The 13,229-nt window shown below is 44.0% G+C and overlaps 1 protein-coding gene across 1 annotated transcript in view; it reads left to right on the top strand.

The window, feature by feature from the left end:
- Positions 1–13,229, top strand: part of LOC142492254 (uncharacterized) — a 74,211-nt gene that overhangs the window by 50,839 nt on the left and 10,143 nt on the right. The window contains exons 16-18 of the mRNA XM_075594925.1: positions 1,519–1,635; positions 7,072–7,092; positions 8,934–9,046. Coding sequence (XP_075451040.1) covers positions 1,519–1,635; positions 7,072–7,092; positions 8,934–9,046 — 251 coding nt within the window. The remainder of the gene's footprint in view (positions 1–1,518; positions 1,636–7,071; positions 7,093–8,933; positions 9,047–13,229) is intronic.

The following is a 13,229-nucleotide window of genomic DNA, read 5'->3' as shown; positions in this document are numbered from 1 at the left end:
TGCTCCATCCTCTCCATGTAAGAATTGTGTTGTCCTTACACATCTAATAGACTTGTAGTGTTTATTACAGTATATTGTAAAATTATTGTAATCAGACTTTCTGTGCATCTTAGGGGGTTATTCCTTAAACTGCGATACTGCCTATCAGGGGACTATCGCATGGAAACTCCCAGTGAAGTCAGTTTATTGAATGTTAACTTTGGCATTTTTATGAATAACCCCCTCGAGTTTATGTGAGTGGGAGTCATAGGTAAGAAAGGTACCCTGAGTTTCTATACTGCCAGTCTCAGGGTCTGACCTACTCGGTAACATCCAGACACTCTCAGGCTCCTTGTACCATCAGGGACGCATAGGGACTACTTTGTAAAACAATGACCATCTTTATGTTAAAACAACTGTAACACCGCTATCGCCCCCCCCCCCCCCCCCCGGCTAAGGGAAAAATGGATCACACCAAAAGAAACAGTCCCAAGTGTGTATAAAAGATATTCAGCGGTTTACCTTACCCTCAGGGTGCTGAATGGTCTCTGCAGGGTCTTGGTGATGAGTGAATAAAATTAGAGGGCACCAGGAACTTTTGAGGAACTTTATTTAACAGGTAACTAAATGTGAACAGGACCGGTTTTCAGAATCTTTCAGATCCCTGCACTCCAAGTTCCTCACACCATGATGTTTGTAGCAGCTCATCTTCCTCTGGAAGCCTTTTGCTCTGCCTGAGACCAGAACCAGACACCTGCGTCCAGTAATTCTCTGCAGTCCCACCCAGGTCTCCTTCTAAGCCCTGCGGTTGGGAACCCCTCCCTGCTGTGGTACAATTTTCCTGAAAAACTGGTCTCTAAGGGCCCTCTAAACTCCTCCTGGGATCTGAGGACCAGAAGCCTTTGCAGCTTCTTATATACCCTTGGATGGATGTTACAACTCCTCCCCTGTTACTGGGCAGATTAAGGGTGGTCTTCACTTAGGCTGCGTCCATAGAAAATGGAGCCGTGCTGAGCCGCGCGGACGCTGAGGCTCGCCTGTTCAAGCGTGAGCGATTTCATGCACATGCAGGCGAGATGTAATGAGATAATATGTAACATACTAAGGCCTAACAGAGATTTAACCCCTTAACTCCCCTTAACTCCCCTTGGGGCCAGGACTCAGGTGCAGCAGTTTTCTCTGCAGCAACAATAACAGCAACCAGAGCAGAACTAATTAAACCCCTGTGCTGCTCCTTTTATATTCCTCCCATGGAGGGTTTATCCCCATCTTTTCTTACTACTCTGCTTAGCAACTTCATTTTACCCCCAAAATATTAATTACATTATTTTCTTTATGTAATGGGAAGTATAACTATAGTATCTGCAACTAACTAAGTTGTATCCACTTACAATCCTGTTGGGGGTTTATTAATCGTCACACCCCTCTCTCCTCCCCCATTTTCCCCATTCCTTAACTCTCTGTCTTAGTGTAACACATAAACAGGGCAGTTCATGTAATGTGTTTATTTGTTTGTTTTATTTTTATCTTGGTATATAGATATCAATGAGTGTGAGACGTTATCAACATGTCGAAATGCCAAGTACGAATGCATCAATACTCCTGGCTCGTTCATATGTGCCTGCCGGTACAAAAGCGCTGACGATTCATCATGTGGTAAGAAGGACTTACAAAGTGTATACATACTGTACATACATGTACATATATAAGTATATAAATGTATACACATGTGTACTGCACCGACACACTTTATTCGAGCAAATACCCGGTATGTACCTGGCAGATACCTGGAATGCGCCGCTCCTCACCTCTGACAAGCCCCGTTGCATTTGCCTTCCCAGCCTGGGTTCATGCCTGGCTGACGGGCGGCTGATCTGTTAAATGATAATGATTAGGATTTAATAGGCTGCAATGCTTCGCGTGTCTACCAGATGGCATAAATTCATGAATTGTAATGCAGTATATATATATGTACTGTGCAGTATTGCAGCCAGCGGGAATAAAATGCTTCAATCCCTGCCGGAAAATACCTCAATGCACTCGGGCAGAAAACAGTCATAAACCTCAATACACCCGGGTATACCCGAATTCGTGGGACTAGCCGAGCTCGAATAAAGTGTGTCGCCAGTGTATGTGTGTACATACATGTATACATATACACATATGACACGGTGTGCTCATTTGCATGTCATTTCCCAGAATCCCTTGCTGCAGTGGAAGGTGATAATGGTGCTAGGTGATAATGGTGAAAGGCAGGATTGCAGACCTATCTAAGACACGTGAATGTGTTCACAAGTGATATTTTTATTTGATATATACAGCTAAACCCCGTTATAACGCGGGTCTCGGGGTCCACCCCGAGACCACCGCGTTACTAACGGGGTCGCGAGAAAAAAAATGGCCGCCGCGCTTTAGCGCATATTCATCCCGCGGGACAGGAGATGGGAGCGGGCATGTCCCTCCGCTCCCCGCTTCCCCCTGTCACCGCGGGACAGCCCGCGGGGCAGGAGATGGGAGCGGGGATGTCCCTCCTGTCCCCGCTTCCCCCTGTCACCGCGGGACAGGCCGCGGGGCAGGAGATGGGAGCGGGGATGTCCCTCCTGTCCCCGCTTCCCCCTGTCACCGCGGGACAGGCCGCGGGGCAGGAGATGGGAGCGGGGATGTCCCTCCTGTCCCCGCTTCCCCCTGTCACCGCGGGACAGGCCGCGGGGCAGGAGATGGGAGCGGGGATGTCCCTCAGGTCGCCGCTTACCTCAGATCCCGCTGCCTGCATGGAGGTGGTAGCGGGGGGTTTCTTCTCCCCACCGCTGTCCCCGGTGCTCCTGCTGCCTGCGCGGGAGGAGGGGGGGGAGCGGGTGGTGGTGCTGGTCGCGGCCTTTCCTCTGCTCCGACCCCACCCCCCGTCTGTGTAGAGTGAGAGAGTGTGTGTGTGTATGTATATATGGGAGAGAAAGTGTGTGTGTGTATATGGGTGTGTGTATGTGGGTGTGAGTGTGTGTAAGTGTCTGTGAGTGTGTGTAAGTGTCTGAATGTGTGTGTAAGTGTGTGTAAGTGTGTGTGAGTGTCTGTGAGTGTCTGTGAGTGTGTGTGAGTGTCTGTAAGTGTGTGTGAGTGTGTGTGAGTGTCTGTAAGTGTGTGTGAGTGTGTGTGAGTGTCTGTAAGTGTGTGTGAGTGTGTGTGAGTGTCTAAGTGTGTGTAAGTGTGTGTGAGTGTGTGTGAGTGTGTGTGAGTGTCTGTAAGTGTGTGTGAGTGTGTGTGAGTGTCTGTAAGTGTGTGTGAGTGTGTGTGAGTGTCTGTAAGTGTGTGTGAGTGTCTGTGAGTGTGTGTAAGTGTGTGTGAGTGTCTGTAAGTGTGTGTGAGTGTGTGTGAGTGTGTGAGTGTGTGTGAGTGTGTGTGAGTGTGTGTGAGTGTCTGTGAGTGTCTGTAAGTGTGTGTGAGTGTGTGTGAGTGTCTGTGAGTGTCTAAGTGTGTCTAAGTGTGTGTAAGTGTGTGTGAGTGTCTGTAAGTGTGTGTGAGTGTGTGTGAGTGTCTGTAAGTGTGTGTGAGTGTGTGTGAGTGTCTGTAAGTGTGTGTGAGTGTGTGTGAGTGTCTGTGAGTGTGTGTAAGTGTGTGTGAGTGTCTGTAAGTGTGTGTGAGTGTGTGTGAGTGTCTGTAAGTGTGTGTGAGTGTGTGTGAGTGTGTGTGAGTGTGTGTGAGTGTCTGTGAGTGTCTAAGTGTGTCTAAGTGTGTGTAAGTGTGTGTAAGTGTGTGTGAGTGTGTGTGAGTGTCTGTAAGTGTGTGTGCAGTGTGCAGTGTGTGTGCAGTGTGTCAGTGTGTGCAGTGTCAGCAATGAGCAGTGTGTGTGCAGTGTGTGTGCAGTGTGTGTGCAGTGTGTGTGCAGTGTGTCCAATGAGCAGTGTGTGTGCAGTGTGCAGTGTGTGTGCAGTGTGTCCAATGAGCAGTGTGTGTGCAGTGTGTGTGCAGTGTGTCAGTGTGTGCAGTGTGAGCAATGAGCAGTGTGTGTGCAGTGTGTCAGTGTGTGCAGTGTGAGCAATGAGCAGTGTGTGTGCAGTGTGTGTGCAGTGTGTCAGTGTGTGCAGTGAGAGCAATGAGCAGTGTGTGTGCAGTGTGCAGTGTGTGTGCAGTGTGCAGTGCAGTGTGTGCAGTGTGTCAGTGTGAGCAATGTGCAGTGTGTGTGCAGTGTGTGTGTGCAGTGTGCAGTGTGTGTGCAGTGTGTGTGCAGTGTGTGTGCAGTGTGTCAGTGTGTGCAGTGTGAGCAATGAGCAGTGTGTGTGCAGTGTGCAGTATGTGTGCAGTGTGCAGTGTGTGTGCAGTGTGCAGTGTGTGTGCAGTGTGTCAGTGTGAGCAATGAGCAGTGTGTGTGCAGTGTGCAGTGTGCAGTGTGTGTGCAGTGTGGCAGTGTGAGCAATGAGCAGTGTGTGTGCAGTGAGTGTGTGCAGTGTGTGCAGTGTGCAAAAAAAAATGTGGCGGCGGAGGAGGAGACTGCAGCGCGGCTGGAGCCCAACCAGGCAGTGATTACAGAAGTTAAGCCCAACCACGGGTCAGTCCTAACTCCCATGTTAGGACCACTTGGGTGGGCTCCAGCCGCTCTGCTGTCTCCTCCGCTGCCGCTGAGGTGCTGTGTGTGTGTGTGTATGTATATGTATATATACAGCTAAACCCCGTTATAACGCGCCTCGTTATACCGCGATTCGGTTATAACGCGGTTTTCCCGTGGCTCCCGTTTTTTAAAAAAAGAAAAAAAAAAAAAAAAATTTTTAAAGATTTTTTTTTTACATTTTTTTTTTAAAAAAAAACAGGAGCCACGGGAAAACCGCGTTATAACCGAATCGCGGTATAACGAGGCGCGTTATAACAGGGTTTAGCTGTATATATACATATACATACACACACACACACAGCACCTCAGCGGCAGCGGAGGAGACAGCAGAGCGGCTGGAGCCCACCCAAGTGGTCCTAACATGGGAGTTAGGACTGACCCGTGGTTGGGCTTAACTTCTGTAATCACTGCCTGGTTGGGCTCCAGCCGCGCTGCAGTCTCCTCCTCCGCCGCCGAGCTGCTACAGCCTCTGACGCTGCCTCCGTCACCCGCACCACATGTAGGGACCGGGGGAGAGGGAGTCGGGGAGAAAGGAGGGAGAGGGTGAAAGAAGGAGTGTGAGGGAGGGAGAAGGAGAGAAGAGAGAGTGAGATAGGAGAGTAGGGTAAGAGAAGTAGGTGAGTGAGAAGGCGATTGAGAGTGGGAGAGAGGTGGAAGAATTAAAAGATAAGGAGGGAGAGTGAGTGAGAAAGTGATGCAGAGAGTGAGTGGGATAGGGGAGATGCAAGTGGGGAGATGCTGGGGAGGAGGGGAGCTTTGGTAAGCTTTGCGGGTCACAGACAATGGAGATTCTACATTAAACAAAAAAGAAACAAAGTTCCATTGATCAGTGCTTCCAAATCTTGAATACAAAATGACAGTCTGATAGCTGGTATCAGCTTTCTTGAAGAAAAGGACTATCAAGGCATCATGGAGTCTGGTTGTAGATGAAGAAATAATGCTCAGAATAAAGGGAAGGTGTAGATATAATGTCCAATGGTTGATAATGCAGATAATGACTGCTAAAAAACAGCACTTTCCGCTTCCCTTCCTAAGTGGAGCACCACCCTAGAGCTACTTTGACAAGGAGTCCAGGAATCTAGAAATCTTCCTCACACTGTGTACAAACCATTATATGGTAAGGAAGTAAATGTACTCACAACCTGATGCCGTCCATTCCAAATGCGTGCCTCACGCTGTTAGATAAATGCAGAGGATCCAGCAGAAGGAAAAACGGAGCACAGCAGCAAAAATCGAAGGGCTACAATACTCTGATGAAGCGCCGAAAAATGTTCGAAACGTGTTAGAATTTGCTTACTTCACTCATGCTATGCCATGTTGTCACTTGATCTTTTAATTGGTTTTAATTAGTCATAGTATCGCAGCGCTTCGATTTTTGCTGCTGTGCTCCGTTTTTCTTTCTACTGGATCCCCTAGACTCTACATTAGCCCGCGAAGCTTACCAAAGCTTGTCAACAGCCTTCCAAAATAATTGCTCACCCCTGATTTACACAATTTGGGGGCTGTAATCTAAAATGGCCATTCGCAGTGCTAGAGATAAACCTTACCGGACATGCACAAAATATGATACAGTATGGTCAAGTATTGAAAAAAATGTATTGCATTAAAAAATGCTTTATGCTAAATATACTTTATGAGATCAAACTGCTAATGTTCGTAAAAAACATATTTAACTGTTCATTTTGAGAACACATTTTCACTCTTATCGCTCTCAAAATAACTAGCAAAATAAGCCAGGGCCAGCTTTTCACGTTTTTGTGAGTTAAAATACAGGTATATGACCATTTCAAAATAGAGTTGACATTAAAAATATTATTAATTATGATTAATGTTTAAGCACTCTTCCTTCCCTTCCATTTCGTTTCTCTCTACTCTTATCATCCCCTTTGTCTTATTTTCTTGTTTGTGTGTCACTTCTCTCTTGAGTTCTCCCTTTCTACTGCATTAATACCACAAAAATAGTACTTGCAGAAACCTTGCGTTTGAAATCTCCCTGAAAAGGAGGCTGTACAGAAAAAGTTATTACACATAAAGAAAAGACACATGAGGTAGTGAGAATTGCACACTCTGCTGCAGTGATGAAGAAATCTCATGTTCATTCATTAAAAGGTATCACAAAAAACTACATCAAATCCACACTTCTCCAAGACCAATATAACAGCTACAGTAGCATGCTCCTGGTGAGTTTGTTCATTAAACGGTGATAGCTGTTTAGAATTGTTATGTAAAGAAATGTCAACAGTCACTGAACAATATAAGTGCGGCCTAGTGGAGGTAGAACTGTCTTAATAGACTGGTCATTCACAGGTGTTCAACAAAAACTGCCATGTAAGCTTACAAGGGCTGTGAGTGTTTCTATCCTTTAATAACTCAGTATATGAAAACATGAAAATTACTCTTTTGACAAAAGTTCATTTTGATCATATTGCTTAAGTCATTTTTTGCATTTGGTATTTGTAGCTTCTGACAGAACATTGTATCTTCTTTTACAGGAGAATCAACAAATCCACCAGGTATGATTGGAAAGAACCTGTGCTCACATGTTATTGTCATTAACAATTCAATTGATTGCACAATGTAGGTTTTTTACTTTATTCGCTAATGGTAAAATAAACACAATGGCACTGTAACTACAGTTTGAGAGCTAACAAGAGCCTCATTTGTGTCTTATCTGCCTGTGACAGAGTTGCAATTTATGGATCACTTTGAATTTACAGACGAGCTGTAAAATGCATTTCAAACTGTTTTTAAGCTGCACTTAAGGGTGGAGTTCCCCCAGTCAGAGAATCTTGAAAGTGCTCCCAATGTGAAGCAGAGAAACGTTTATTTTAACATTTTGTCCTAACTGCTTTTCATTTGATTTTTGTTTTGTTTGTTGCTGCCAGTCTATAGTAGACTGTTCCCATGGCATCCTCTGCTGTTTATTCTCATTTACTCCACCCCAGCAAAAGAAAGAGTGCCATGTTTGCTGAAGATGTTAAAGAATGTTATCAGATTAGCTACTTTCTCCTTAGCTTCTGTGAGAAGACTATCTGAAGGCCTGTAACATCGCAAAGTGCGAGGGGCTTGGCAGCCACGTTCATATCAGCTCAGGGCTAATTTTTAGGAACTAAATCGAAAAGTATAACAATCGGTCGGTATGGAAAAAACTAGAGATGGAAACCGACGCCTGATTCTGCCAAAATTGTATTATATGGTACAAATAAATAAAAAGAAATAAGCACAGGGAACTGCATTTTTCATTGTAAAGTAGAATAATATAAGAATAGAGATTTGAATATTCAGAACATAGTCCAAAAAATAAACACAATTGACAGGCAAAGTGGCAACTTTATTTACTTCATTGTCCATTGATTTAGGACCTAGATAAAATACCAAGAGAATGGAGATGGTTTCTCTCCCACCCAAGAGAAAATACCAGAGAAAAGTGATGGTTTCTCTCCCACCCAAGAGAAAATACCAAAGAAAGGTGACAGGCTTCTAATACGCAAAATTGGCAGGAATGGTTGTTCCAGGGAAGTTTGTACATCCAGTGAAGAGGAAGGAGCCTGTTCTTGTCCTCAGGTCTATAGGCTTTTGCCTACTAATGAGAATAGGGTCAGAATGATTGCAACATTAAAAAATATAGGAGATAGTAAATCCAATAGGAGTTATGGAATATGAGTGGATATGTAACAAGGGTTGCAGATGCTCCACCCGATGCTGTGTCAACGTGTCAATGTACTTTGCTCCATTTGTTGTCCCAATTTTCTCCACTTGCACCAATGAACATTTTTGGGGAGTGGTTATAGGAAGAGTTTCGGGAGGAGAGACTCAGCACAAGAGTTGTATCAAAAGTTGCACCTATAACTGGTAGATTTTCCTCTCTTTTTTGCACCAAATAAGTCCGCAGGTTTAGATGGCATTAGCCTCTGCTCCAAGGAGATCTGCCCCAACTGGCAGATTTCAAAGATTCATACGTATGTCATGGGCACAAATTGACGCAGCTGCTCTGTGTTTGCTCCCCCGTCGACTTTATACATAAAATGTTGAGAGGTGCGGCCCTCTCAGTAACTTACCTCATAATATTGACTATTTCGCTGCTGTACTTCAGTTAAGGACCCCAGAAAATGTACAATCCGAAGATACTTTAAAGGTAAAAAGTGTAGAGGGCTAGTTTCAAAGTTGATGAAATTGATCACTAAATATATGGTAAGTATTTTAATACACTAAAAAGCCACAAAAAAGAAGAAAAGTACATTATGTCATTCAGTCATTATAATGTGAAACATATTTTCTGTGATTATTTCCCTCGCTCCTATAGTATAGTCCATAATCGAGTAAATGTGAACCTTGTGAATTATTTCATTTATAGGCTGGAATATATTTAATTGCACTTTAAAGTGGCCGACATGGAATGCTTCTGGAGACCTTTCCAATCAAGCCAGTTCTACTTCTCACAAATATTCAAAGCAGTATGAAAAAGTAGTAAGTAATATTTAATTATGGGTTAACAGCAGTGTGTTTTATCTGTCACCTCCTATCGTGTGTTCTGGGTGAAGTTACTAGAACCCCCAAAGATTGGGGTAAAGGTCTTTGGTGGGCGAAGGAAAGGGAGTCTGACACAAAGGCATTTCTCAAAGTAGATTTCGTTTTATTTAAGCACAGGACACAGTAAGGGTGAATAGTGGGTCAATGTGATGAGGACTAGATAGGCGAATCTGCCCCAATCCGTTGCCCGGATTTTCTCGCATTTTAAACCCACAATCCGTTTCGTGGTGTAAAATCCTGAAACGGATTTGGTTGGTTTTATCCCGCGCTGATTCATCAAAAAACGCAATTCGATACAACCGTGGACGGATTTGTAGAATCCAAACCGCGGATTCAGCAATCAGTTCGTAGATTCTTAAGAATCCGCCAATGGATTGCTGAATCCGTGGATTGGATACTACAAATCCGTTGACGGGTTGCGGAATCCGCGGAGTGAATTGGTAATAGTAATAAAAAATCAGCAAAACACGAATCGCTCTCTTTGAGATTGGTCCGCTGAAATACGCAGACCAAAGGAACCGGCCGATCTGCTGCGATCCAAATTCGCCCCAAAAATGTGCCCATCTCTAATGAAGACAAGCACCCTGGTTTAGACACTGAATCTCTCTCTAAGCACTAGTATATATACTTAAAAAAGCATTGGCCCTACTGTATATAATTCTCATATCATGGTGCACATACTGTATGTATTTCCCCGCCCTGGCTTTATCTTCTGCATTCCTCTGGGATAACATGTATAAGGGGGGATTCTTCTTTCCTTTGTATCCAGTGTCTACAGCTAGTACCTAAATCATGTATTTGGCGTCTAAAGAGGAACAGTTGAGAGATAAGTTTTGCTTCTCTTGAATGAACTTCCATTCAGTCTTTCCTTCTTGACCTCTGCTATGCTCTAGCCTCATACTGCACATTAACCCCCTTTGTGCAAAAATACAAGCTCTGTTTTGGGGCTTCCAAAGTGCAAAGTCCAACAGTGGTTATTTATTAAGGTGCAATAGCACCGATCATGCACTACCACATGGAGTCTCCCATTCAAGTCTGTGGGAGTTTCCATGTGGTAATGCCCGATTGGCACTATCACACTTGAATAAATAACCCACTTTAACCTAGATCCACAAAGTTCTGTTAAGTTACTTAACGTGGCATCGACCTAAACTAACATCGCATTAACACTAGTGTTGTGTCTTCAAAGGACAATGACATAATGTCATCATCTTTTTCTCCTATAAAGAGCATAGCGTTAACTAGGACAGTTGTTAGCGATAAAGACATGGAAATGATATGCAAATTAGGCATTACTCTAACATTGCATGTCCCCGTAACTTTAAGTCGGGGAACATGACGTCCCATTTTTAGGTAACATCCCGTTATGAATGACTTAACAGAGCTTTGGAGATCTGTGTCTTTGAGTCTCAATATATTGCTGGGGTTATCATGGGCTGCCTGCCAACATATGGAAGCACAGTATAGACGTTACAAATAAGGATTCCTACAAAGTCCATTGTGCTAATTTAGTGAAATTAGAAGGCAATATGCTGAGGAAGTGCAACAATAAATTAAAACCCCGTTCAACAAAAACTCAACCACATCATTTGGTGTTTTAATATAAAGACTCATTTTGTTTATTTTCTCAAAACATTAGAAGCAACCTACATTTATAAATCTTCAATATATTTTCAAAACAAGTGGATCACAATAGTATTAGCTTCCTCCCATATTTAGAGTGATGTTTTCACTTAGCTAACAGTTCAGCTCCGTAAGCTACTTTTCTGGCTAGAAAACAGCACATTGGCATGTTTTTATTTACACAGTAGGGCAGGTAGATCCCTTCTACCCATGCCAGAGACCCTCCCCATAAAATAAACAATTACCAAACCTATGCAGCCTAGTGTCCCTGGCTATAGCCTTTCCACTGGCCTCAACACTATAAGTCCTGATAGGAACAGGCAGTGTTGGAGTTAAACTCCTGCACAGGGCCTAGCCTGCAGTTGCAGCCTCGATAGCTACATTGTTGTCATATCCAGGGGCAGGCCTACCGGCATTTTGGAGTGTCAAACCTGGGGAAGGTACTGACTGGGTCATATGCAGATGGTGTGATGCCTGTCAGTACCTGGACCTGCCGTTATGGGGCAAGGTTACATGCCCCTCCCTCGGATATAAAAGTTGGCACTCCAACAAATGGTGGCATTTTGTGTCTTCCCTCTGTGGAGTGATTCCCCTTGCCCCATTAGGGGGTGAGGGAGCTGAGGAGGGACTCTGGGCCTCAAGCCCTTGGGGTCTGCTTCAGGGAATTTGGAAGATGAATAAAGATCTGTTGTGCCATCAAGAGTCTTAGTGTCTTGCTGGAGAGGGTGTGTGCCTGCGAGGAACAATCCTGCCTCTCCTGTTGCTGCTCCCATATACCACTAGCGGAGCCCTCAGACCTCCTGGAAGACCACAGGTGAGCTAACAGCACCAGAGCATACCCTGTAGATACCGGATCTCCCACGGGGGTAACAGGGACAGGTGCTACACCCATAAAATAACTCTGAAAAAAAATAACAATAAAAAAATCTCTCTTTCTTTCTCTCTCTTGTTCCCTGCCCTAGGGAAGTAGAAAGGCAGGCAGGGAACAAGAGAGCGAAAGAAAGAGAGATTTTTTTATTGTTATTTTTTTTCAGAGTTGTTTTATGGGTGTAGCACCTGTCCCTGTTACCTCCATGGGAGATCCGGTATCTACAGGGTATGCTCTGGTGCTGTTAGCTCACCTGTGGTCTACCAGGAGGTCTGAGGGCTCCGCTAGTGGTATATGGGAGCAGCAACAGGAGAGGCAGGATTGTTCCTCACAGGCACACACCCTCTCCAGCAAGACACTGAGACTCTTGATGGTACAACAGTTCTTTATTCATCTTCCAAATTCCCTGAAGCAGACCCCAAGGGCTTGAGGCCCAGAGTCCCTCCTCAGGACCCTGCAAGGCATCTCCTCCATGCTCCCTTTCTCTCCAAGTCTGACACAGTCATGGAATGGAGATGCAGGCAAGTTTACGGACTAAGGGCCATCTTTTATCTATTGCAATGCGGCCACACAGGCTGTTTTTGGAAGAAAATCTCCTTTGCAATCAGCATTGATTTTAGGCACAAACGGCAGCATCACAGACTTTTAATAAAAGTCCAGAGGGAGCGATTTTCCCGCTTAATATAGTAAAATAATAAACTTTGGAAAAGTTGGGCTGTTTCACTAGAACTTTTGATGTCAAAAAGTTCAAGCAAAATGTGACATTTTTTGAAATGTTTGATTTGAACACACATGAATCGAATCTTGCCAAGTTTGCACATCCCCAGTGGGGAGCTAAAACCAATAGGTGGTCCCTACTAATCCAGATTCATGTGTTACGTGCGGTAAACTCACCAAATACAAAAAGGTTAGGTGTGACCAAAAAAAAGCTAAAAGCAAAAAAACACAAGATCACTAAAACCCAATATTTTTATTAACCTACAGTGTACATATTACTTATATCCTGCTGTCTAAATGCCTGCAAATCTTTAAACATCTCAAACATTTCATTTAAATTGCGGCTTTACCACCCCATATATCCACCCCTCATACATGGTTGTTCTGTAATATGTTGTTATTGTAGTTGCAGAAAAGGCATAGTATATATTACTCCAAACTTTACTGCACACCGATAACCCCTCCTGTTTTCTCTCTGTTTTATAACCTGTGATCCAATGTTTTATTATTTTTATATACTGTATTGAAGCATGGGTCTCCAGAGGTAACCCCCGTTAATTTAAACTCCAGGGACCCCTAATTCTGGATATACAGACTTCTGTATGGGGTGCTGGTAGCTGCTCGTCTGCTGCAGCACCAATCTCCTCTGCTTGACCGACGAAGCAATGCAAACAACAAAAGTAGTTCACAAATGTATGGGTGCCAGAATTGCAATAATATTGTTCGTCTTTTTAGAAGAGCTGGATTAGAGGAGGCAGGAAAATCCCTAAATGTATTAAAGAAAATGCAGCGATAACAATAAAATAGAAAAAAAAATGAAATTTTCGACATTTCTTCAGTAAATATGGTGCTATTTTTAACCAGCGCCACATGTGCAGTAGTAGAGCTTTGATAAATGACTTCTGAAATGGA

Source organism: Ascaphus truei, chromosome 4 (genome assembly GCF_040206685.1).
Source record: "Ascaphus truei isolate aAscTru1 chromosome 4, aAscTru1.hap1, whole genome shotgun sequence".
NCBI classification, from domain to species: domain Eukaryota; kingdom Metazoa; phylum Chordata; class Amphibia; order Anura; family Ascaphidae; genus Ascaphus; species Ascaphus truei.
Note: the sequence above shows the minus strand (reverse complement) of the source record. Positions and strands in the feature narration are given on the sequence as shown.